Genomic DNA, 23219 nt, shown 5'->3' with positions numbered 1-23219 from the left:
AGCAACTTAATCATGATTTGTTATCATCAAAATGCGATTAAGAGAACCCTTGGGTTAACACATTGTTAGTTAATGCTAAAAGTTTCTCATCTTATTTGGTTTACATTAGTTTTGACTATCTTGTATTCACTTTTTAAGGATAATGTAAGGTTAGAAGATACTTTATAAGTTTCTTTATATATGTAGTCTAGTGGTATCAAGTAACTTTTTATATATTCATATGAAAGGGTTCAAATCCCTCTATATTAAATTTTAAAAAAAAAATAATTCAGGGAGGCATATAGGCATGCATTAGATCCACCCCTAAGCTTTCCCATATCACAAAAAACCTTCCATTCTAGTCTACTTTTGCTTATTTTGTATCCATGTAACTAGCTTTGTATATAAAAAGGAAAAATCAAAACAAAAAGAGATATCTGGAAAAAAAATCAAGAAAAATGAGAGAAAAAACAATTATATTTTCCAAATCCTTCTCTAGCCCTTTGTGTTTTTGTAAATTCCACAACTTCTCTAATCTTCTTTTCACTTTTATTACTTAATTTAAGTTATATTATACATTGATCCTATTGAGGTGCAACAACACCACTCTTAAGCCTAATAATAGGTCGCCTAAATGATGACTTTTAGAATAGGTCGATATGGTGTGATAGTAAATATCATAAAAAGTTTGATTCACCCTCAATGAACACTAATTGGTTTTCAGATGAGATGGTTAAAGTCTAATCCAACAAGTGGTATCAGAATCAAGGGTTACAAGTTTGAGTCATAAGAGCATTACGTTAGGAGAGGAATTATAGGTATACAATGATGTCACTCTTAAGCTTAATGATGGGTTATCTAAATAATGGCTCTTAGAACAAGTCTGAAAAATGTAAAGTCGAATATTATAAAAGGTTTGTACTATCCTCATAGAATATCGATTGGTTTTCAAATAAGATAGTCGAAGTCTCATTCAATAGTCCCAATATAAAAAAAAAACCAATTATAGGAGATTTTATGATGTTAAAATCTTTTTTAAAATTATAATTTTTAGTCTTAAGTCTTGACTTGTAACCCATTTTTGCCTAGAAGTGGCGTGTTTAGGAAGACCCATCCCGAACTTGACCCATTATCATCCCTAATTAAGTAGTCAATCAAACATTTGGCCATAATTTATGATTTGCATTGCTTAAAAAGAAAAATTATGGGCTAAATTAAGACAAAAGTGCAAATAAGAAGATGATTTTATAATCAACCCCTTTTTAAACTTCGGAAAATCGACGTATAGCCTTTATTTTGAATCTCATTCCCTTAAAGTTAAATTAAGTTATGCAAAACATAAATCTGGATCGGTCTTAATCCATCACAAACCTTTTTCTTTACTCAGCATAGCTCTTCTTCTTAATTAATATAATTCTATCATCACGGGCTAGCTAGCATGTCAATGAGTTTAAGGCTCGTCACCCAATTTCGATTTTGCTCTAATTATTTAAACTCATTCTAATTTAATTAGAGGTGAGGGTGGGTATGTTGTCACATCCCATTTAATTTTTTTAAATTTTATTATTTAAAAATAAATATTATTTTTATTATGCATTTTAAAAAATTATTTTTTCATTTTATAGGTGTTAGAAAAGGAAAAAATTCAAAAAAAATAAATTAATTTTTAATTTGTACATAATAAGGCAAAGTAGGATAAGATAATATTTGATCTCGTCCTAAAATTGACTCACATTTGAAAAAGATGAAAAAAAAAAAAAAAAAAAAAAAAAACAATCTCAAACTTGTCACTAGCCCATGCACACTTCTCCCAAATAAAAATGACAATCCCTTTTCAGTAAAAAAAAACAAACATTACATAGAACTCATTTACTTTTTCTCATGCCTTTAGCTATATTTTCTCTATAAATAAAAAATGTAATAATAATTTCATTTTTTTTTTCTTAACATCGGTAATAAAGCTCTTTTCTTTTAATTTTAAAAACAAAAAACAAAAAATATATTGAAAACCAACTTCCTAATACACTTTTTGTTACACTTTTAACACTACATCCACCATCATCCCCTACTACACAAATAATAACTGGATATTTGAAAAAATATCCACATTTATTTCAATTTTTTAGATTATGTTTTGTTCTAAAAAATATTTAAAAAAAATACATTTTTTCATATTTAGTTCTCCTTTTAAAAAAATATATATAAAAAATTAAATATAATTAAAACTAGTTAAAAATTTATATATTTTTAAATTACTTAATTTTTATATCGATAAATTAAAATAAGTAAAATAAATTTAAAATAACGAATAAAAATAATTTATCAATTTTTAATCTAATTTTTTATCTTCTTTCATATTTTCTTTTCTCCTACTTTTCTTTTTTACTCTCTTTCCTTGCACTTTCCCTCAAATATTCCCGGAACCAAACATAGCTTTAATATTTTTTAGCATCTAATGACGGTAGATAATGATAAAAGGAAGGAACAATCAATTATCTATCAATGTGAAATTGTAATTACCAGTGAAATTTTACACCATACTTGAATGTCTCGGACAAAAGGAGAAAGAAATTTACTAAAAAACATATGTGGGATAAGATAATCTTACATAGTATTGACTGATAAACACCCAACAAAAGAAAGGCACTAGACCATAGCATTGAGGAGAAATCCAGGAATGGCACCTAGAAACCATTTTCCAGAGGAACGAAGTAGTGGAGGAGATTGTCCAGCCCTCCCACAGTAATCAAATCCAAACCATACTCCACTTGGAACAAAAGCATTGTAGTAGAACGTCACCGGACTCGAATTGTAGCCGTAGATCTTCACGCTCTCTGGTTTCCAACCGTCCATTCCACTTCTGTAGAGAGCTACATGACATACCTGGTATGTACATGGTCCATTTATCTGGAACGTGTCTGTTGAACACCTTTCAAACGTCCTTGTTGATGGGTCATCTATTCTTGGGGCATAAACCTTTTTTTTTTTTTTTTCAAATTAAAAATAAAATAAAAAATGAAAATTAATCAGTACACTCTTCCTAGAAATAAGTTTTTTTTTTTTTCCTTTTAAAAAAAAATTAAATTACAAAAGTCATTTCTATATATATTTAAAAATATATTTTAATCATTTTTGTTTGAACTCCTTTTAATTGTACAAATATTTTAATTATTCAAATACATATATATAATTTTTTTTTAAATATTTAAAAATATAGAAAGTAGAGTTCAGAACTTAATTTTTCTTCAATGGGTTTGTCCCAAATCCTTATGGGTTCATCTTTAAATTCAGAAATAAATCGATTTATCCCAGAAAATACAAAAAGAAAGTGTATGTAAATATTAAAAAATGAACCTGATTGCCATAGGCATCACCAAAGGCCAGACTGATTTGATCTCTTGTGAATGAGACCGACGAGCAGCTTGTCTTTATGACCACTGTGAAAGAACAGCTCCCAACATTCTGAGCAACCAAACAGTAAACAAATCAGGGAAAAGAAATCAAGTCTAATACTTGGGTCTGTCTGGATCATTTTCTCGAGAAAAAGCACAGTTCATACCTGGATGTTAGTGAAATCTTTGGATTTGAGAACCTGAGGCTGTGAAACAATCGACTGGGCTTGTGAGAAGATGAAGATGGAGGCCGAGTGAAGAAGAAGAAGAAGAAGAGGAAGAAGAAAGGAAACAGCTTTCACCATTTTCTCCAGAGCAGAAAGATATCTGATCTTTTGGGCTTCCCTACTTTGGAATATATGATAACTACGAAGGCTCCTGAGGGTGTAAAAGTCTTTACGTAATTGATTTTTTATTAGGAAAATATCATATTAAAGTTTGGATTAATGTTTTTAATAATGCTGAATTCTCTTTGTTTGATTTTAGAAATGATTATGAGCTGGTCGACCTATGTTTGAAATAAGTCCAAGGTTCTAAAAACAACCATTACTTCATCGTTAAGCTTTTCTGGGTACGGAAATTCAGTGTTTGAAAATAAATCCTGAAATATATTATTATTATTATTATTATTATTATTATTATTATTATGATAAGGAAATGAACCCAATTTTCCTTAAAAAAAATATACCTAATTTTGTTCATATCTACTTTTGTTTCTTTGTTTTCTTATATGTTCTTATTTAGCGTGGATTCCAGTCTACTTTTCATGTCTTTTTGTGACTTTTTCAACACTTTTTTTTTTTCATGTATTAAAATATTAAATTTTGTCATATATATAGCTTTTTAATAATTTAAGTACTTTTCATCTTATATTGAATTTTTATGCTAATTATTTTCATTATTGAGTTTTTTTTTTTATCATTTAGATACCATCTTTTAATAATATAAATACTATATTTTATTTTGATTGATGTATAAGACTTAAATTATTTTTAAAGGGTTTTAATTTTATAATTATTTTTATATGAGTGTATAAAATCACACTTTTCTTTGATTCTTTTCATGTTTTCAAAATATTGAAAAAAATGTGTTTTCATACAGAAAAAAATGTGTTTTCATACAAAAAAAAAAAAATCATAAAATAAGAATTAAAATTTATAAAATAAATTTTTTATATAATTATATAAAAATAATTAACATTTTATATACTTTTTAATCAAATATACTACCTTTAACCATTCAGGTATTACCTTTTTATGACATAAATATTACATTTGATCATATTACGTATTACACTTTAATCGGTGAGAACATGAAACTTGGATTATTTTAAAAAATTCATATATTATTATTATTTTTATATGAATGCTTGGAACACAGTCAAATTGGTATTCTGGTTTTATTTCACATATTATAAGCTTAAATGATTTTTAAAATGAGACCTTTTTCTTTTTTATTTTATTTAATTACAACCTACAATTCTTAAATTACAATTACGTGTCGGGATTTGGAAGCAAATAAGATTAAATGTTCCGATGATAAGTTATTATAAATGTCTTCAAAATCATGAAGGCCTTTTTTTTTCACCTTATATAAGAATAAACTTTGTTTTTTTTTTTCCCCTAATGTAAGTATGCTATTTTAGTATTACATTTGTGATGGGTGATCAATGAATTCAACTTTTTAGTATAGACAAAGAGATTTACATTTCTTTGTTTGCCTAGCATCCAATATATCATCAAAGAAAGAATCTCCCAATACATATCCTATATTGGTGGAGAGTTCTATTTAATATCACCAAAAAATATCAATGGTTATTAGTTAAGCATGGAAATCAATTTAAAACTTCGAAACTTTATTAATCATTAACGACTTTATTGAAATCAAAGTTAAAATAATCGTAACAACCCACCCTAGTAGGGGCCACTAGGAGAAAGTGAGCCCATTCCATATCAGAATTTAAAGTGGAATCGCTAAAAAAAATATTATATATAGAGCATGAAAAGAATGAAACATAACTAGATAATGCTAATAAAACAACAATTAGATACAACGATAAAGGAAGTAAGGTTCATTAGATGAACCACATGTTTGAAAGTGATAAAATTAAACTAAAATACATAATGAAAATAGATTAAATGTCTCAGGTTTAACAAGGAAAGCATTAGAGGTGGATGTCCTCTTAAAATGATTCTATCTCCTTGATAGGAATACAAAAGTCTTCACCTAAAAAACATTAAATCTATGAGATAACACAAGGTCCAATGAATAGTTATGATACACAAGTGTTATAATGATGAGTTCACATAAAAGACAGTTCTAAAACATATGTATAATAAATTAGAAATTAGAAATGTACATAAAATAATCATAATAGCATTTAAAGAATGTAAAATATGCAATCATAAGTCTGAACATATCTAAGATAAATCTTGACTATGCTCAAGTCTTACTACTCATGAACCCATACATTTACATAGTCTCTAAAGGTTGAGCAGTACCTCGAATTGCAATACCAAAAAGCTCATCTCTTGATGATCTCATTAGGAACATAACAAAGCGTATTTTGCCACTTTAAGCTCTACCCCTAACCCGATATTAGAATCGACAATCCCACCTTGAGGCCTTTCCCTGTAGCATAAGTGGTGTGGAGTCCCAAAACAAAATTGGATGAAGTACCTCATGGTTGTACGTGTTATCATGACCATTAAATATCAATATCCAAAAAGTTTAACAATTTATCGTATCATAACAAGATATGTGATGTCATTGGTTGTAAACATATGAATGATAATAAATAATTTCTTGAAGACATGTAATATTTCTTTTTACAAACTCAAGCATTTGACTGAATGACAATTCAACATATATTTAATGTCATTAATAAAATTAAACAAGTAATATATATATGAAAAAATTTAGTAAATCATGTATATAGTAATTTCTCACAAAAATTCTCACAATCACAATTAAAATAGAACTTGCAATATGATTGCTCCACAGAGTTTAAATATTCCCCTAACAAAAGAAATCTAAGTGATCCTTAGATATGGTTAAAAAATAAAAATAAAATAAAATAAAAGAAGAAAAAAGAAAAAAGGAACTTGTTGGTAAAGGTAAAATTTGTATTTTTATTTTCTTCGTGAAATTTAAAGCATTTTTTCTGTGCAAAAAATTAATAAATTCTTAATGTACATTTCTTTTCCTCTCTCACTTTCTTTGGTTTATATCTCATATTTATACATTTATAATACAAGTAAAGATGGTAAAATAAATAAATCAAGCTCTAGAGTGTAAAATTTAATATATAAGGAAAATTACAACTTTCAACACTGTCCTTGTCACACACTTGATTAGGGGTAACAATTTATGTTAGCACATCATATTTATGTCATATCAAAATTTAAATACTCAATCAAATAGGCCAATTCAAACACGACTTGAATAATAATCGAGTTTAAAACTTGAAACCAAATACAACCTAATTATTAAATATGTAACATGTCTAATCAGATTGAATTAATCTTATTTAAGTTAATATGATTAATTTTTTAATTTGACATGTTTATAAATTAATTGACTTATTTATTCAAAGTCAAAATTTAAATAAATCAAGTATAAATTAAATAAGTTATGGTTATAATTAGGTTAACCAGTATGATTATTAAATAGATTAATTAATACTGAATTTGCATTATATAAATTAACTTAAAAATAACCTATTTATTAAACGTTATCATACAAGTCAATACAGATTTGATTCAAACATGATTATACTCATTGGAATCATATTGATTAATATAATCAAACTTTCCACCATTACCTTTCAATGCTCACTCTACATCTATCGATGGATGGTAATTCAATATAAAAATATGTACGTTTATTAATGGTAATTCTATACATGGATCTCCCAAGCATAGGAGAAAGCTGAAACTTAAGCACAATCCCACATCATAATATCGTTACATATAAAGCTAGGTTTGATAAATACAAACTTATAGTGAGCAATAAGAAGAAACCTTGGAATTTCAGACCCAAAAACCATAGAGAATTTAATTAATTAGAAGTGGAGGTGATTATGAAGCCTGAAGCCTGAAGCCTGAAGCCTTAGAACAATGATTAAATCCAAACCAAATTCCTTTGGGAATAAACCTTTTGTAGTAGAATGTAACAGGTCTGGAATTGAAACCGTAGATGGTCACACTCTCTGGCTTCCAGCCGTCCGATCCACTTCTATAGAAAGCCACATGACAAATCTGGTACGTGCATTCTCCTGATAGTTGAAATGTATCTGATACACACCTTTCAAATCTCCTTGATGTTGGGTCATCTATTCTTGGGGCATATATCTGATTTTTCTCAAAAAAAATAGAAGAAGAAAAATGAGCATAATATTTAATAAATACCTTTTAAAAAATAAATAAATAATTGTACATACTTATCTTAGAAAGAAGTGCATGTAAATATTGAAAAAATGAACCTTATTGCCATAGGCATCACCAAAGGCCAGACTGATTTGATCTCTTGTAAATTGGATTGATGAGCAGCTTGTCTTTATGATCACTACGAAAGAACAGGTCCTCCCAACTTTCTGAGAAACAAAACATTAAATTTTAAAAACAAAAAGTTTAAAAAAAAAATTAAAAATAAAAGAAAAAAGAAAAAAATGAATAAGTTCATACCTGGATGGAATTGAAATTTTGGGATTTGAGAGCATGAGGGTGTGAAACTATTGATTGAGCTTGTGAGAAGATGAATATGGAAGCTAAGTGAAGGAGAAAATAAACACTTTTCATCCTTTCTCCAAAGCATAAGCATAATTTGATCTTTGCTCTCCAACTTTGGGACATGGTTATATATACATTTTCTTTATTTCCATTACATGAGGAAAATAATTATTCATAGTAAAGTTCACTTGTACATTATAGTGGTAATGTTAAATTCTTTTTTGTTTGATTTGTCAAATGATTATGAGAAAGCTGACCTATGTTTGAGGAATAGAAATCCAAGAAAAAGTTTGGAAAATATCCATTCCATTATTTTTGTTTTTAGAGTAAAAAACATAAACTCCATTTGGAAATTATTTTTTATAATAATTTTCTAAACAAAAAATATAGAAAACACGTTTGATAGTAATTTTTTTTGTTTTCTATTCTTAAGATATTTTCAAATAATATATTTTAATTGTATTTTGTTATTTTCATTTGTTTTAAGAAATAATTATACAAATGTATAGAATAATTAAAAACAAAACACTAAATATAAAATCATTTTTAAAATATATTTCAAAATATTAAAAATATGTTAAAAATATTTTAGGTTTTCAAATATAATTTTGTTCAACAAAAATCAAATAATAGTTTTCAAAAACTATTTTTTAGAATTATTTTTTAAAATAATTTTCAAACAGACCCATAGTTACCATTTTCTTCATTCAAAACTATTATTTATTTTAAGAGAGATAATTTAAAATATATATATATTTTTGAGTTTAAAAGAGGGTTTTCAATTTCTAGGAAGACAATCCAAATGAGCTTAATTTAGAAAAGGAATTATATAAATTGGATCTCATGAATAGTGGGTTTCAAAGATTAAAGATGTAATAAGTAGGAGCAACTTACCCCAATTTGAGAAGAAACTTCTTCATTGTTATTTTGTTGAGTGCTTTAATATAATTTGACAAATCAACATATGATGAATTTGGTATATAGCCCTTCACTTCCTTAGCTTTTCATATTTATTATTATTATTATAATAGTCACATATAAAAAATAATAATAAAATCTAAATTAAAATTTTCTATAAAAATAATATATTTTCGTTTATAGCTATTTTATTTCACATTATTCCCGTCCTTTGAATGTCTTTATACATATCTTTGTCAACCCTTTATTTATTTGCTTAAAATTTATTATAAATTTTTCTAATCAATTTAAGTATTTTTTTCATCTTATATGGAATTTTAAGGATACATTTTTTGTAATAATGTCACTTTAATTTTTTTTTGTTAACATATTTAACTTCACAAAGTTCTAAAATTTTCTCCTTGTTGATTTTTAATATCACAAATTGAACTTTAATTATCACCTCACAAACTATAATTATAAATGATTGAAAAAAAAAGACTTGAGAAGATAAGAACCTAACAATAAAGTCATTTTCTTGGGGAAAGAAGACATATTTGGAAAAAGATAAGAATATGACCAAGATGATTAATAAATCTTTGTTAAGATGTTGAAAGTCGAAGTTTTGAATTGAAAATAATAATATTAAATAAAAATGTATATAAATAAATAAATAAATAAAACCATTAATGAGTGTGTTTGGAGAGATGGAAAGTGAGAAAGTTCAAGGAAGCAACACATGGCAAAAGCTACAAGAGTGCATGTCTCCATCAACCCATCACTTGATTCCCACGCTCTTTATCACTTTCACCCACCCATTAATTTGTTTTGTCCCAATTCAATTGATTGAATGTCATCACGCGCATCGTTAATGGGAAGAGATGAAAATGATGTTTTTATGAGTATTTTTTTATATAATTTTTTTTAAAGAAAACTTAAAATAGGTGTTGTTAAGCATTTGTACTAATTTCTATGTTAGAATAAGGAGTTTATGTTTCAATACTAACAACCATTTTTATGGCATTTTTTTTGTCAATTATACTTTAATGTGTTAACATCGTATAGATCGGCTTAGAGTGCCAAAAAGTAAGGGTTGATTTATTTATTTAGTTTGTGTTTTAGTATAAGGAAAATAAATTTGATACTATTTAAATTTGTATTTGAAGTAAAGTGTTTTGTGATGAGAAATTTTTAAGTAAATAAATATCCTGAATATGAACTAAATTCTATTTAAATAATATCATCTGTAAACTTATGCTCCTTTTGTTCTTAATTACTATTATTTTGATTGACTAAATCGTTTATAGAAAATTCAATTTAAACTAACCCATGACTAAATTAATTATTACAGATCGTTTGAAATCATAATATTACTCAATTCTTAAACAGAACTTAGCTCTAATACCATTTCGACCTAGGATATATAACAATTTATAAATCAAAAGATAAATTTTGAAAATATAATTTAAAGCATAAAATAAATCACAATAATTGAATCTGAAATAAATTTTGTATTGAAATAATACCTTGATTATAAATAGATTGAATCTTGATACAAGCTTATTGACAATAGAGGATTTTGATTACAAAAGAAAGATTTTTAAAATAAGAGGAATTACAAAAAGGGTAAAAAGATTTTTGGTAACACTCTACTAACTTTTATCTACTCTTGGTTGTCTCTGCCTTACAATGAACTTGATTACTCCATTTATAGAGAATTTTGACGAATTTGAAACTTGTTAAAATCCACAGGTTTGAAACTTATTAAAACTCACCGACTTGAAACTTGTTGAAATATTTTTGATAACTTAAAACTTAACAGAAATATTAAATAGTTTTTGAATAATTTTGATATTTTATCTTTCACTATTCACAAAACATCTTTTACTATTCACAACTTTAAACCTTTTTTAAAAAAATATATACAAAGGTTACATATGTCAAAAAGAGAATTATCGAGATTGACACATAAGTCCACCATATAAGATGAACTCTAACTCTATATATGAATCATCTAAAAGGGTTATATCTTCATTGTCTTCATTTTCTACATTGTTTTGATTATCACTGAACTGCTTAAGAGATTGAATAAGTCATTGTCGATATTATTCTTGATTTATAACAACTGCTAATGAAGCTTGACAGTTACTTTTCAATGTTAGAAATTCTGCTTGAGTTGACACTTGAGTATAGATACTTGCTGAGTCTTATGAAGTTGATGAACATGGTCTTGAAATTATTTGTAAAATCTTTTATTGGCACACAAACTCTTGATTAAATTTGTCTTGCCATTTGATATTGAATTTTCTAGAAAGAGAAAGGAGAAAATGAGAAGGTTGCTCTAGATTGAAATGGGAGATGGAACGACATGTTTTCATAACCTATTAAAAATATTAATGGAAATGGAAAATTATTATCATATAAATTAAAATCTAATAAGATAGCATTTGGATTAAAAACAATCTCATACACAACAAAATCCAATAATATGATAAGGTACATGAGATTTGTTAATTAGAATTATATATATAAATTATTTTATTGAACAAGATATGTTATTGTAAAAGGAATAAAAAAATAGAACAAAAAACATATTACATTTTAAATTATGATATTTATATAAAATAAAAATTATATTGCATTCATTAAATTATTTTACAATTTATAATTTAGTAAGTAATTTTTATAAAGTAATTTTTTATATGATCAAAGATTTAAATTTTACAATATATATATATATATTATATTATGTTTGTTAAAGGGTTATTTGGTTAAATGGGTCAAAATAACTTCCATATTTGCAAGAATAGTCCATTCCTTAAAAGGTACAAAAAAATGACCAAATTGAGACAAAAATACCCTTCATTTTTCTTTCCAAGACACCTTTACTTTTCCCTCTATTTTATAGCATATTAAGTTTTTATTTTTTTTATTTAGTCATCTAGTTGCTCATTCTCTTAGTTGTCCTGTAGAGAAAAAGTCTAAGTTCTTGTCATTGTTTTATCTATTCTTTATTTTTTATCATGAAAAGATGTTATTTAACATAAGCAACCAACAATTTCCTTTTTATATTATTACATTATTTCTTTAAGTTTCCATAAAATTTAAAACCTCACTTCACCATTATAGGTGAAAAACAGAGACTCCACTATCACTTATATCTTTACACTCAAAGTCTATATATCTTAATGAAAATAACAAAGATTGAATAATTTTGAAAGACATCCATTGTAGAGTTGTACTACCACAAAAAAATCGACGACCAACAAGAACACCAAAAAATGAGAGAATTCGTTCAGGTAGAGAGGTTAAGCGCACACGATGTTGTGGTAGATGTGGTGATTATGTGTACAATAGAAAAACATGCAAACAACCAATCCCATTATATCTTAGAGATGAACCTAGTTGTGTCAATATTGTTGAGAGCAATATCAACATCCAAGAATTCTCCTTACAACCAGTTCATCGGTCACTTTAATAATGTTACTATATAATTTCTTTCTTGGGGATGATTTAGTCATGTATCTACACTTTTTTTTTTTTAGGGGCATGATGGATTGAATTTTTTTTGTATATGCTTAAAGCATTTTTTTTAATAATGAATTGAAATTTTAAGTTAATGTTTTAGTTTTATCATATTAATTAATTAGTTAAATTTAACTATGGTTAAATTGACAATCATTATTAACCTGAACTTAACTATGATTGGGTTGCATTAACAAAGAACTTAACTTTGGTTAAGTTCACAGTCAGAATTTTCATCTGAATTTAACAATAGTTGAGTTGCATTAACAAAGAACTTAACTGCAATTAAGTTTACAGTCAAAATTTTCACCTGAACTTAACAATGGTTGAGTTGTATTAATAAAGAACTTAACTATAGTTAAGTTCATAGTCAAAATTTTCACTTGAACTTAACGGTGGTTGAATTGCATTAATAAATAACTTAACTATGGTTAAGTTGACAATTATAGTTACATTACAAAAATTGTAACTTTAAGCATCAAGTCAAATTCATCTGAAATAGCAATCAACCCTCAACAATATATAAACCTATTACATAGTCAAATTCAAACCCACTACGTGGGCAAAATTTTGAAGTAGAATAATTCAGTTGTCATTTTCTCTCGAAACTAATCAATACGGGCACCGATCAGTGAGTTGAATGGATGATCATGAATAGCTTATAATCGATCCATCAATTTGTCAAGTTGTCCTATAAGAATGGCTTGATCATGTTCAAAGTACTCAACTCTATTACCTCCATATAAGGAACTACTACCATCCCTCGATGGCTCTCCATAACCATAATTTGATGGTTCCTCGTCTGAGTAGATAGATTGCAAATATCTCATACCTCCTCCAATATCCATTCTTGGGTTTCTTTGAAACCCCTCCTCGTCTCTCTCCCCAAATCGCCAATCAGAACTCTGCTCTAATCTCCAATATGTGCTTGCATTTTGGACATGGGACTTCAATTCCTTGGTTTCCTTTTCCATCTTTATACCACCCAATTCATCTCTATTTATGTTCATATCAAGAGCAGTCTTGACAACTTATTTATCAACTTTATTCTTACAATGGTCTCGACTTTTCTCAACATCTAAACCCTTTTTGCCAAAATTCAAAGAACTAGCATTTGACTTGACATCTACATCAGAAATATCACTCGAGCTATTGAAAATTCTTTGTTTCATTTTCCAATAAATTCTCAAATTTCAAGGAAACTCTTTCAACCTTTTCTTCATTTGATGTCTCTGATGAAGTGTCCACACTAGATTTTCTATTCTTTTTCCATGTAAATTAAAAGAAAAAACAATCAAACCCTCAAATTATTGAAAAAACCTCTCAGCACTCCATTTGTTTCTCCAAAAAATGGTCAAAAGCAAAAGAAACTAAACTTTAGGGCTTCATGTTTTACACTATTCTGATTTCAAAAGAATAAAAAACAAATGAGAAAAAAATATATATCCCTACCAAATAGTTGAATTAGCAAATGGCACAAAAAGAATTCAAGGATTTGATTCCTTTTCTTCTCTAGTAAATTTTCTCAACAACCAAATAATGGTAAAAGAAAAACATAGAGTGAAAGAAATTGAACACACCTCTAAAACTCTGTTTATTTGAAGAGAAAATATTGAAATTAAATAAATTGAACCATCTTGTCTCAACCGAGCCAAATAGTTGCGTCGGTAAATGGCAAGCAGATGATCCAATAATTTGACTACTGCTCTTTCCCATTATTTTTTCTGCAACCAAATAGAGGTTAAAGAGAAAATCAGCAATAGAATTGAAGAAACCATAAAATTCAACCCACGCCAATAATTACTTGGGCAAACAACACCCAAATAATTCAAGATCTCTATTTCTTTTCATTTCTCATTCATTTTTCTCATAAACCAAACATACGGTAAAAGAAAAAAAAACAATAATAAAATAAAAGTTATTCAGTTAAAATGAGTTTTATGTTCTGTGGACCAAAGAAAGAGAATGAAGTAGAAGAAGAAGATAATAAATTTTTTTTTTTTGGTTTCTGAAGGAAAAGATGAGGAATCGTTCTTGAAATGAAGAAAAAGAGAAGTTGTAAGTGTTGGAGGGAAATAAAAGAAGGGGTATTTTTGCCTCAACTAGGTCATTTTTTTTGCTTTTTGACTGGTGGGTTATTTTTACAAATATGAGGGTTATTTTAACCAAATAACCTTTTGTTAAATATATAAATAAAATTGTATATATTAAATAATTTTTATTATTTTAGTATATATGTATATACATAACTTAAAATTATCATATCTCAAAGAAATATAAAAAAAAATATAAGATAATTTATCTCATTGCTTATCATACCTTATATTTAGTTCAATATATAATATAAATGTGATAACTTATTTTATTATATTATTCTATTAAATAGAATATGATTGTATCCATACGAGTTGATAGCATTACCATCTATAGAAATATATCAAGTTGTGAATGTATAAGTTGATTTATTTTATCTATCTGTATATGTAGACAGCTAGATAGATGCATGATCCACCATGCCAAGTAAAAAAAATTCCCTCCATTTGCATATGCATAAAGTGGTAATAAGTCAAATATAATTAAAATCAATGATTCATAGTCAAATTCCTTCGTCTATACTCAATCAATTGTACATAACATAAGTAATTAATATAATTTTTTTAAAAAAAAAATTAGAACATTTACACCAAGATTTTTTTTTTTTAATAATAAACTTCCCCTTTTAGCATTAATTCCAAGAAAATATACCCCAAAGAGACATGAAATGAAACTATATATACCCTTTGTTTTGGCAAGAAAAATGTGTTTGTTCATAGGAATAAATATCTTAAATTATAAATGTAAAAAATTATTAACATTCTCTTTACTAAAATTAGTAAAGTTGCAAAAAATATTCTCAACTCCCATCCCAATCCATGGCAATGGATCTAGGTTTTTGGATTTAAATTTTTAAGAAAAATTGGTAATCCAATATGACATCAGAACTTAGTTTTATAAAAGGTCATGAGTTCGAGTTACCTCTCAGCAATTTTCATATTTGTTCTCCTCTTCCCCTAATTTGTACTTTGGCTAATTGTCTAGCTTCACCTCCATTGATCAATGCAATGGAAGGAGATTTATAATCATTAATTAATAACTTGAATCCAAAAATAAATCGTTATTAAAGAAAAAAATTAAACATCCATTTGGTTATATTTCTTATTTTATATTTTAAAATAAAAATAATAATATTTTCTATATAAATTAAAAGAAGTTTTAGAAACTTATATTGAAAAAATAACGATTTTAAAAATTATTTAAAAAAGTTTAGGATCAAAATATTTTTACTATTTTAAATTTAAAATTTCTTAAAAGTGATTTATAAAGATATAATATAATTTATACTTTTTTGTACAGAATGTTTTATATTTATGTAAAAAAATTTATTTTAAAAGTAAAAATAAGGATTCCAAACGAACATAAATTTAATATTTTTCGACTTTCGTAAGCATGAAAACAGAAAAACATTCTTCTTATTATGTCGAACATGGATTCAAATTTTTAAGACGGGCCATGGGCAGTCTAGTTGAGTTGGGATTTGGACCCAAGCCCCCTCAACCTATTCCGTCTCGAGCTAGGCCATCTGTGTTCGAACTCTCAAATAAATGATAGGAAACTGTTTTTAAAAACAATTTTCAGTTATTCATAACAAAAAAAATCAAAATCAAAATAAAAAAAATATATTTGACAGTCAAAAAATAAAAAATAGCTTTTTGTTTTTAAAATAGAAAATATGGTATTTTCATCATTTTAGTTATTTTCACTTATTTCTTTATGACCATTTAAAACTTAATTATATAAAATATAAAGTATTATTAAAAATAAAACACCATAAATAAATAAAAAAATTAAATATTTAAAATATAGTAAACAAATTACAAACATTTCAAATTTGCAGAGGGTGCTAAAAAACTATTTTTTAGGATTGTTTTTTGATTAATTTTTTAGCAAATGTTATTTGTAACTTAATTTTTTTTTGAAAATTTGAGAAATTATTGTATAATGTAGGTAAATAATTTCATCAAATATTATTATTATTATTAAAATTGTTTTTCAATGTTTTGTTGAAGAAAAGTCTATTTGAGAATTTGATTTTGACTTTTTTTTAAAGATTTTTAAAGATAATTTTTATATTGAAAGATTTCTTTTTAAACATTCTCAATATTTGTATAATATTTTTTTAAATAATTAAAAAAACATTTTCTAAAAACACCATATTTTCTATAAAAGTTAAATATGGTTTTTTTTTTTTTTTTAAGAATAGAAAATTGTTTTTAAAAACAGCTACTAAACAAAACCATAATGTTTTTCTAAGAACATATTTTAGTTTTTTTCACTTTTAAGAGTTGATTTAAAGAAATTTAAAAAAAAATCATTTTTAAAAATTATTTTTTGAGGATGGTTTTCACAAAAAACTAAAAGTCTTTTTTGAAATAGAATGAGTTGTCAATATTGGCTGTCCCTTTTCCCCTCTCCAGAAATACGAGTGGCATTTGGTGTGGTCCCCATCCACCACCATTGATGCTTGTGCTAGAAAGACATCAAATAAATAAAATTTGGTCTAACAATTTACCCTGAAACTAACCTTCTTACCCCAAGAGAAGTAAACTAAAATGTAGTGCTCACTGCTCATCCACTGGGATGAGAATGCATCTTTCCTTCAAAGTTTGAAGCCAAACATGAGGAGACAAACTAACATGCAGGTGTTTCAGCCAGAATTCAAACCCTAAAACTCCAGTAGTGGGCCATGGAAGATACACAAGACAAGGTGATCAGATGATGTGGTTGTGTGATGGTGAAGGATGAGGTGGTAATAATAATGGTGTTGGAAATGGGATAGGCACGTACACAGTTCATCAGTTGCCCTTTTCCCTCTATTCCATCTATTAATAAAATTAAATACTAATAATAAACTTAGAGCTGTCGGTTCATCTAGGACGTATTTTTAACCAAAAAAAAAAAAATGTTTAAAAAAAAAATAAAAATCAAGTGTTAGGAAACACTTTTAAAAATCACTTTAATACTAATAATAAGCTTAGAATTGTCGGTTAATCTAGGAAGTATTTTTAACGGAAAAAAAAAAGTTTTTTTTAAAAATAAAAATTAGGTGTTTGAAAAATTTTAGGAAACACATTTACTAAAAACAGTTTCAATAAAAATATTGTTTAACACATTTTAAAAGTATTTTAAAAACAACTCTAATACTACGGTTCTAAGAATAGTTTTAAAAGTTGTTTTATAAAATAACCATGAGACTCAAGGATACACAAGTGACATTACTTGCTAATAGTACTGTGAACCGGTGTTTTTCACGATATGTTTCCACTTGATGACGTGAATCATTTTTTTATTTATTTGGTGAAAATTTGATTTTTTTTTAAAAGACTTGAAGTAATCACTTATTTTTGTTTTTTTAAAGGGAAAACAAAATAAAAAGAAAACCCTAAGTGTGACTCTTTATTTGGAAAAATACAATCTGTGAAAAAAAACTAAAGTCGGGTCCGGGGGTCAAGTTACCTATTGGGAAGACACGGTAGTGAGTCGTAACATCCCTCTAAGTCCTATAATAAGACAATTGATAAGGAAATTAATGGATACCAATGAAATGATCAAATAATAAAAAAAAATCGAGCATGAGAACGAATAAATAAATAAAGTATGAGTGAAAGCGTACCTTAACAGCAAATAAGAATGTGCTATCATGGAAATAAGGTTAGTTCATAATGATAAATGTAAAATATCTCACATAAAATTGGTCAAAATCAAACAATATCAATCATGCACTTCACTTGAATTATTTTCAAAGAAAATGTTATGGATGTTGGGCTTCCACCAAAACCCAATTTATCTTGCATGAATTAGTCTCACAAATTTCATTATTTCGGAATTATGAAAAATTCATCAATGCTTATAAAAAATCGAGAAAAACGAAAAATTATTTTAAAATTAAAGAAAATTTGTGAAAGTGCTTACTTAAAAGGAAATGTAACAAGTTTATTAAAAATATGATTTTTAATTATTCTAAACCTAATGAAGGAAAAAGAAAAAGAAAGACTTAAAATTATTTGAAAATCAGGGTGCAATTAAAAATATTTGAAAAACTGAAATTTGAAAATTATTTGAAAATTGGAATTTTGAAAATTATTTGACAATTAAAGTTATGAAAATTAAATCTAGAAATTGAAGTTTTGAAAATTGGAATTTACTTGTAAGCACTTTACAATTAATTATTTTACGTTACTTGCAAATAGTATTTTTTCAATACCTATAAAAAAAAAAGTATATAATAGACCTATTAATAAATATATTATAATCTACACTTAATTTACTTGTTGGAAAACAAGAGACACCTTTTGAAACATGCTTAATTTATGATAATAAATTGAAAATTATAACTTTAATGGAATACTTTAGTGCAATAACTTTCTTTGGTGCCCTCCCTAAGATTAAGGATATTTATAAATGAATGGCAAACCTAGCAATACTCCTATGATGGGTATTTGTGATGTTGATGCCTTCATAATTTAATAGTTTTAGCATTAGGTTATATTTAAGTAATTTGAGATTGATATTTTCATCAATAGCATTGACATATTCAAGGTAGGGTATCCTTTTGACTTGTCCATCTCTATAATTTTTAAAACCTTCATTGTCAATATGTTTCACTTTCACTTTGTGTGTTAGGAGGATGACAAAACATAAGCCGCCATCAAGTTGAATTGTAATATGATTTAATTGAAGATAGATAAATGGGTTTTTATATTTGCAACATTTTTGTAGTACTATTTATACCAAAATAAAATATTTCAAAAATCATTTAAGTTATTTTAAATAAATTTAAATTTTGTCATGAAAAATATTTTTAAATATTAATAATGCATTTAACAGTGGTTTTATTTAAAATATTTTTAATAAAAATATTTTATTTAAAGATTTAAAAAAAAAAAAATATTTCATAAATTTTGTTGAACATTTAATTTTTCTTCAAAACCACTTTTAAAACTAAAAATATTTTTTAAAATCATTATCAAAACAGATTCTGAAATATAATTCTAAACCTATCAAGACTTTCAAACCTACAAAATCTTAGGTCATGTTTTGTCCCATAATTGAAGGATATATATATATATATATATATGTAGGGCCAATTTCATCTGCATTGATGTGTTACTAAGTGGGAAAAGTTAAAAAAGGGTTGAGATTCCATCCATATTTTATTTGCTTTTAACCCTCCTTTTTCCATGTAAAAGACATTACCCACCAACCCCTCTAGTCTTCATTACCAACAAAACAAGATTAAAAAAACTAAGCAAATGCTTATTCGCCATAATTTAAATTAATTAATTCACATAATATTATACATGTTAAATTCAAAGTCTATACTCTATAGTATTTTATGATATGTGTTTTGGACCAGTGGTCCAAAAAGCCTCTTGAATTGCAATTTTTTGAACCATTCACCTAAAAGTGCAGTCCTTTGGTTTTGTTATCAACACTGTTGTTGGCCACATAAAAATAAAATAAAATAAAGAAAGAAAGAAGGAAGAGAAGCCATAAATCAAGCACATGTGTATTAATAAAATGAATTGGGACCATGCCCCCACATATCCCCCATTGCAGTCTTTCATGGAAGAGGTTGCAGTTTTAACTTTTATATAAATATATATATATATATATAGCATTTTGTATATTACCCTTTTTAAAATCGAAAAAAATACAATGCTTTATAATTACATGTAATTTATAATTTTTTAAATTTCGAGTTTATATCATCTATGTTTTATAATTACATGTAATACATAATATTTTAAATAACGATAACACTGATGGCAACCTCGTATGTCTTCACGAGTAATGTAGAAAAAGATAAAGTGTAATAAACATATATATATATATATATATATAAAAGCTTTTAACTTAATCTGGCTTTTTCTAATTTATGCCATCCAAAATAATACTGTTTTTGCATATCATTAATAATTTTCAATAATCCAAATGACAACATGACCCCACTCACACTACTGTCTCATACATTCCCTCAAATCACATTTATTTCATTTTAAGAAAATAAGCATTCCAATACAAAAAAACAAAAAATACAGATTTAAAGAATACAAGTGTGGTGACATTCAACTTTACAAATGTATACCTGCATCATTAGAGTGATATAAAAATTGTACTAACTAATAACTACCACTTCCCCTCTGAAAATTCCGAATCCTATCCAATATTTGTTATTTATTTACCTTAATATTGGCAGGCTGACTCAACTCGAATATCCCCAATTTACCCTCTTGATTACTTTTTACTACCACTTATACCCTCCCTCTTGCTCCTTCATTCTCCTCAATACCCCATCAATGGCAACGTCAAAAGCATCCTTGAAACTCTCCAGACCCGCATCGGGTCTTGCATACACTAATTTCGGTATATAATCAATCACTTTTTCTCTCATTTTTCTTACTTCTTCTCTACTGTAACTCTCTAAAACTCCTCTTATAGATGTTCCGTTTTTCACTTCGTTTCGGTGTATAAACACTGAGTAACTCCCCGGTTCACTCGGTAAAAACCACTCGTATTGGAAATACGCGGTTCGCCTCCAGAAAAAGACCGGGATCGAGCCGGCGATCATGCAGTCGAAAATTGACCTGCGCGTGAAGCTATCGCCTCTCGGCTGCAGACAAAAGTCGGAGTCCAGGAACGACTCCAGAATCGCTGATGTGCCGTTGGAGCAACGAGTTCCTGCGCAGTCCACGACTCGGCACGAGTCCGACTCGTTGAGGCAGTGTCTCAGCAGGAGGCCTCTGAAGTCGTTGCGAATTGCGCCGCGTGTCGCGCCGGCGAAGGAGAAGAGGGTGGTGCGGTTACGTGTGCGGACGTGGTGTTGCCACTGGAGGACGTCGGCGTCGGACCTTGGGTGGAATCCAGTGGGGTAGGGTACACCTACGTCGAAGTAGTCCCAAGGGTTTCGTTCGATGAGGAGGCGTGTGATGTTTCGCATCAGTGGCATGTAGATGAGGCTCGACCCCCAGTCCTCGTCTTTGGACCGTCGGAAGTCCCACGTGATTCGACCGAGTGTGATGAAGTGATCCCAGCCGTTGGATCTGTTCCAGTACGGCTGGTCCCTGACCCACGTCAGCAACATCTCGCCGTGCCGATCGCGATCCTGACGGCTGCAATTCGACCAAAGATACTTGCCAACTGCGAGTCCAGCGTAAAACGGTATGAAGTACGCCGTAGCAGATTCTGGCTCAAACGTTCTACACGGGTGCTTCAAAATCCGGTTGTGGAAGATAATCTCCGTCACGAACTGGTCCGTCCAGTACCACGCCGGCATCAGATCCTCCGGCACTACACCGGCGAGTCCAGTGGCTCTCTGGCCGAACCCGTCGTTCGTCAGCGTGTCACACCGCGAGCTCCACGGGTTCAATTTGTCGCAGTTCTTCACCAGTTCCCGGTTGAAGAACGAAGGGAGATCGTAGACATAGACCTTGCCGAAGGCACATTCTGGGTTGCCGGAGACTTGGACGGCGGGAGCGGTGAAAGGTGTCGGGAAGTGTTGGCGGTTGCGAGGAATGGAGATGGATATGGGGAGAGAACGAGCCATGAATAAAAGGAGAACTTGGAGAAGAAGAATGGTGAAGATGAGCCATGTGCGAGGGTGGTAAACCGAGAAATAAGCTTGGAGCGAGCTGAAAGAGCTCTTTCGATCAAACAAGAGAGGGGTTTTGGGTTTTTTGTGGAGTTCCGTCGAGGGGTTATCGGAAACGGGAAGCATCAGAGAGTAGGTTTAGGGATTCTCCGGCGAAATCGTGGCCGGAAACCTAGGGTTCGTGGCGTGTGGGAGAAAAAACAGCGTGCAAAGCGGTGATATTGGTTCCTAGGCTTCGAACTTGTTCTGATTTTTCATTCATCCGGAGGAGAACCGAGTGGCGACATGTGTCCGGTAAACTTACCGGTTACAAGTGGAACCGACAGGTAACGAAGCCCATTTTAAATGGCCACGTGGAGGTTGTGGTTGCAATGTACCGGTAAAAAGTTGGCGTCGGTTCCTCTGCGGTGGATTCTCCTTGTCTTACGTACGATATCGCGAGGTCAAAAACTCCATTACTGTTCCTTAGCGAGGCAACCGAGGCTCAGGTGCTTTTGAAAAACAAACAAAATAAAAACTATACTGTTTCTGCTTTCCACTAATTGAAAGTTTGAAACCAGTAACAAAAAAAATTAATTCATTTAAATAAGAAATAAATCAAAAATAAATTTACAAAAATCATAAATATTTTAATAATTAACCTCGCTAACAATTAAAAAAAGGTGGAAAACACGTCACCTGATTAGTTTTGGAGGAGAGAGAAACCGCTCTTATGGGAGATAAAATTCACTAAAATAGACGTTTCTAGAAGACTACAGATAATATAACATAGTCAATGTTTTTATTTTTATTTTTATTTTAGGTAGAATATCATTTTCCATACTGCTTGAAAACATTTTCAATAAGGTTTTTGAAAGGGACTTTTGAGAATAATTCTTAAACATAATTTTTAACTGTTTTCAGAAATAAATTCTGTTTAAAAATTTAACAATGAAAAATATTTTTTTATTTAATACATTAAGTAATATTTTAAAATTATTTTAAAAAATAATTTTGGATAACAAATTT

The 23219-nt window shown here is 28.4% G+C and overlaps 3 protein-coding genes across 3 annotated transcripts; all 3 read right to left on the bottom strand.

Moving 5' to 3' along the window:
- Positions 1-2471: 2471 nt before the first annotated feature.
- LOC100258419 (embryo-specific protein ATS3B) lies at positions 2472-3876 on the bottom strand. Its single transcript, XM_002269763.5, has 3 exons — positions 3539-3876; positions 3334-3441; positions 2472-2955 (listed from the first exon to the last, which is right to left on the bottom strand). The coding sequence occupies exons 1-3, from the start codon at positions 3674-3676 to the stop codon at positions 2626-2628; spliced, it is 576 nt and encodes a 191-aa protein (XP_002269799.1). The 5' UTR covers positions 3677-3876; the 3' UTR covers positions 2472-2625.
- Positions 3877-7232: 3356 nt separating this feature from the next.
- LOC100854618 (embryo-specific protein ATS3B) lies at positions 7233-8213 on the bottom strand. Its single transcript, XM_003634010.4, has 3 exons — positions 8057-8213; positions 7855-7965; positions 7233-7723 (listed from the first exon to the last, which is right to left on the bottom strand). Exons 1-3 carry the CDS (start codon positions 8168-8170, stop codon positions 7451-7453), a joined length of 498 nt encoding a protein of 165 aa, XP_003634058.1. The 5' UTR covers positions 8171-8213; the 3' UTR covers positions 7233-7450.
- A 12379-nt stretch (positions 8214-20592) lies between these two features.
- On the bottom strand, positions 20593-22522 carry LOC100263561 (xyloglucan galactosyltransferase XLT2). The gene has a single exon (XM_002270273.5). The coding sequence runs from the start codon at positions 22335-22337 to the stop codon at positions 20868-20870; it is 1470 nt and encodes a 489-aa protein (XP_002270309.1). The 5' UTR covers positions 22338-22522; the 3' UTR covers positions 20593-20867.
- Positions 22523-23219: the final 697 nt, after the last annotated feature.

This window comes from Vitis vinifera, chromosome 16 (assembly GCF_030704535.1).
Source record: "Vitis vinifera cultivar Pinot Noir 40024 chromosome 16, ASM3070453v1".
Lineage (NCBI taxonomy): Eukaryota > Viridiplantae > Streptophyta > Magnoliopsida > Vitales > Vitaceae > Vitis > Vitis vinifera.
This window is presented reverse-complemented; position numbering and strand designations above follow the sequence as displayed.

What these genes read in the sequence shown, in the direction of transcription:
- LOC100258419 (XM_002269763.5), bottom strand. Translation starts at nt 3,676, where the DNA reads ATGGTGAAAGCTGTTTCCTTTCTTCTTCCTCTTCTTCTTCTTCTTCTT. An exon ending in AAGATTTCACTAACATCCAG is followed by an intron (nt 3,442 to 3,538) that starts GTATGAACTGTG and finishes TTGGTTGCTCAG; the next exon opens with AATGTTGGGAGCTGTTCTTT. An exon ending in GTGATGCCTATGGCAATCAG is followed by an intron (nt 2,956 to 3,333) that starts GTTCATTTTTTA and finishes AAAAAAAAAAAG; the next exon opens with GTTTATGCCCCAAGAATAGA.
- LOC100854618 (XM_003634010.4), bottom strand. Translation starts at nt 8,170, where the DNA reads ATGAAAAGTGTTTATTTTCTCCTTCACTTAGCTTCCATATTCATCTTC. An exon ending in AAAATTTCAATTCCATCCAG is followed by an intron (nt 7,966 to 8,056) that starts GTATGAACTTAT and finishes TTTGTTTCTCAG; the next exon opens with AAAGTTGGGAGGACCTGTTC. An exon ending in GTGATGCCTATGGCAATAAG is followed by an intron (nt 7,724 to 7,854) that starts GTTCATTTTTTC and finishes GAGAAAAATCAG; the next exon opens with ATATATGCCCCAAGAATAGA.
- LOC100263561 (XM_002270273.5), bottom strand. Translation starts at nt 22,337, where the DNA reads ATGCTTCCCGTTTCCGATAACCCCTCGACGGAACTCCACAAAAAACCC.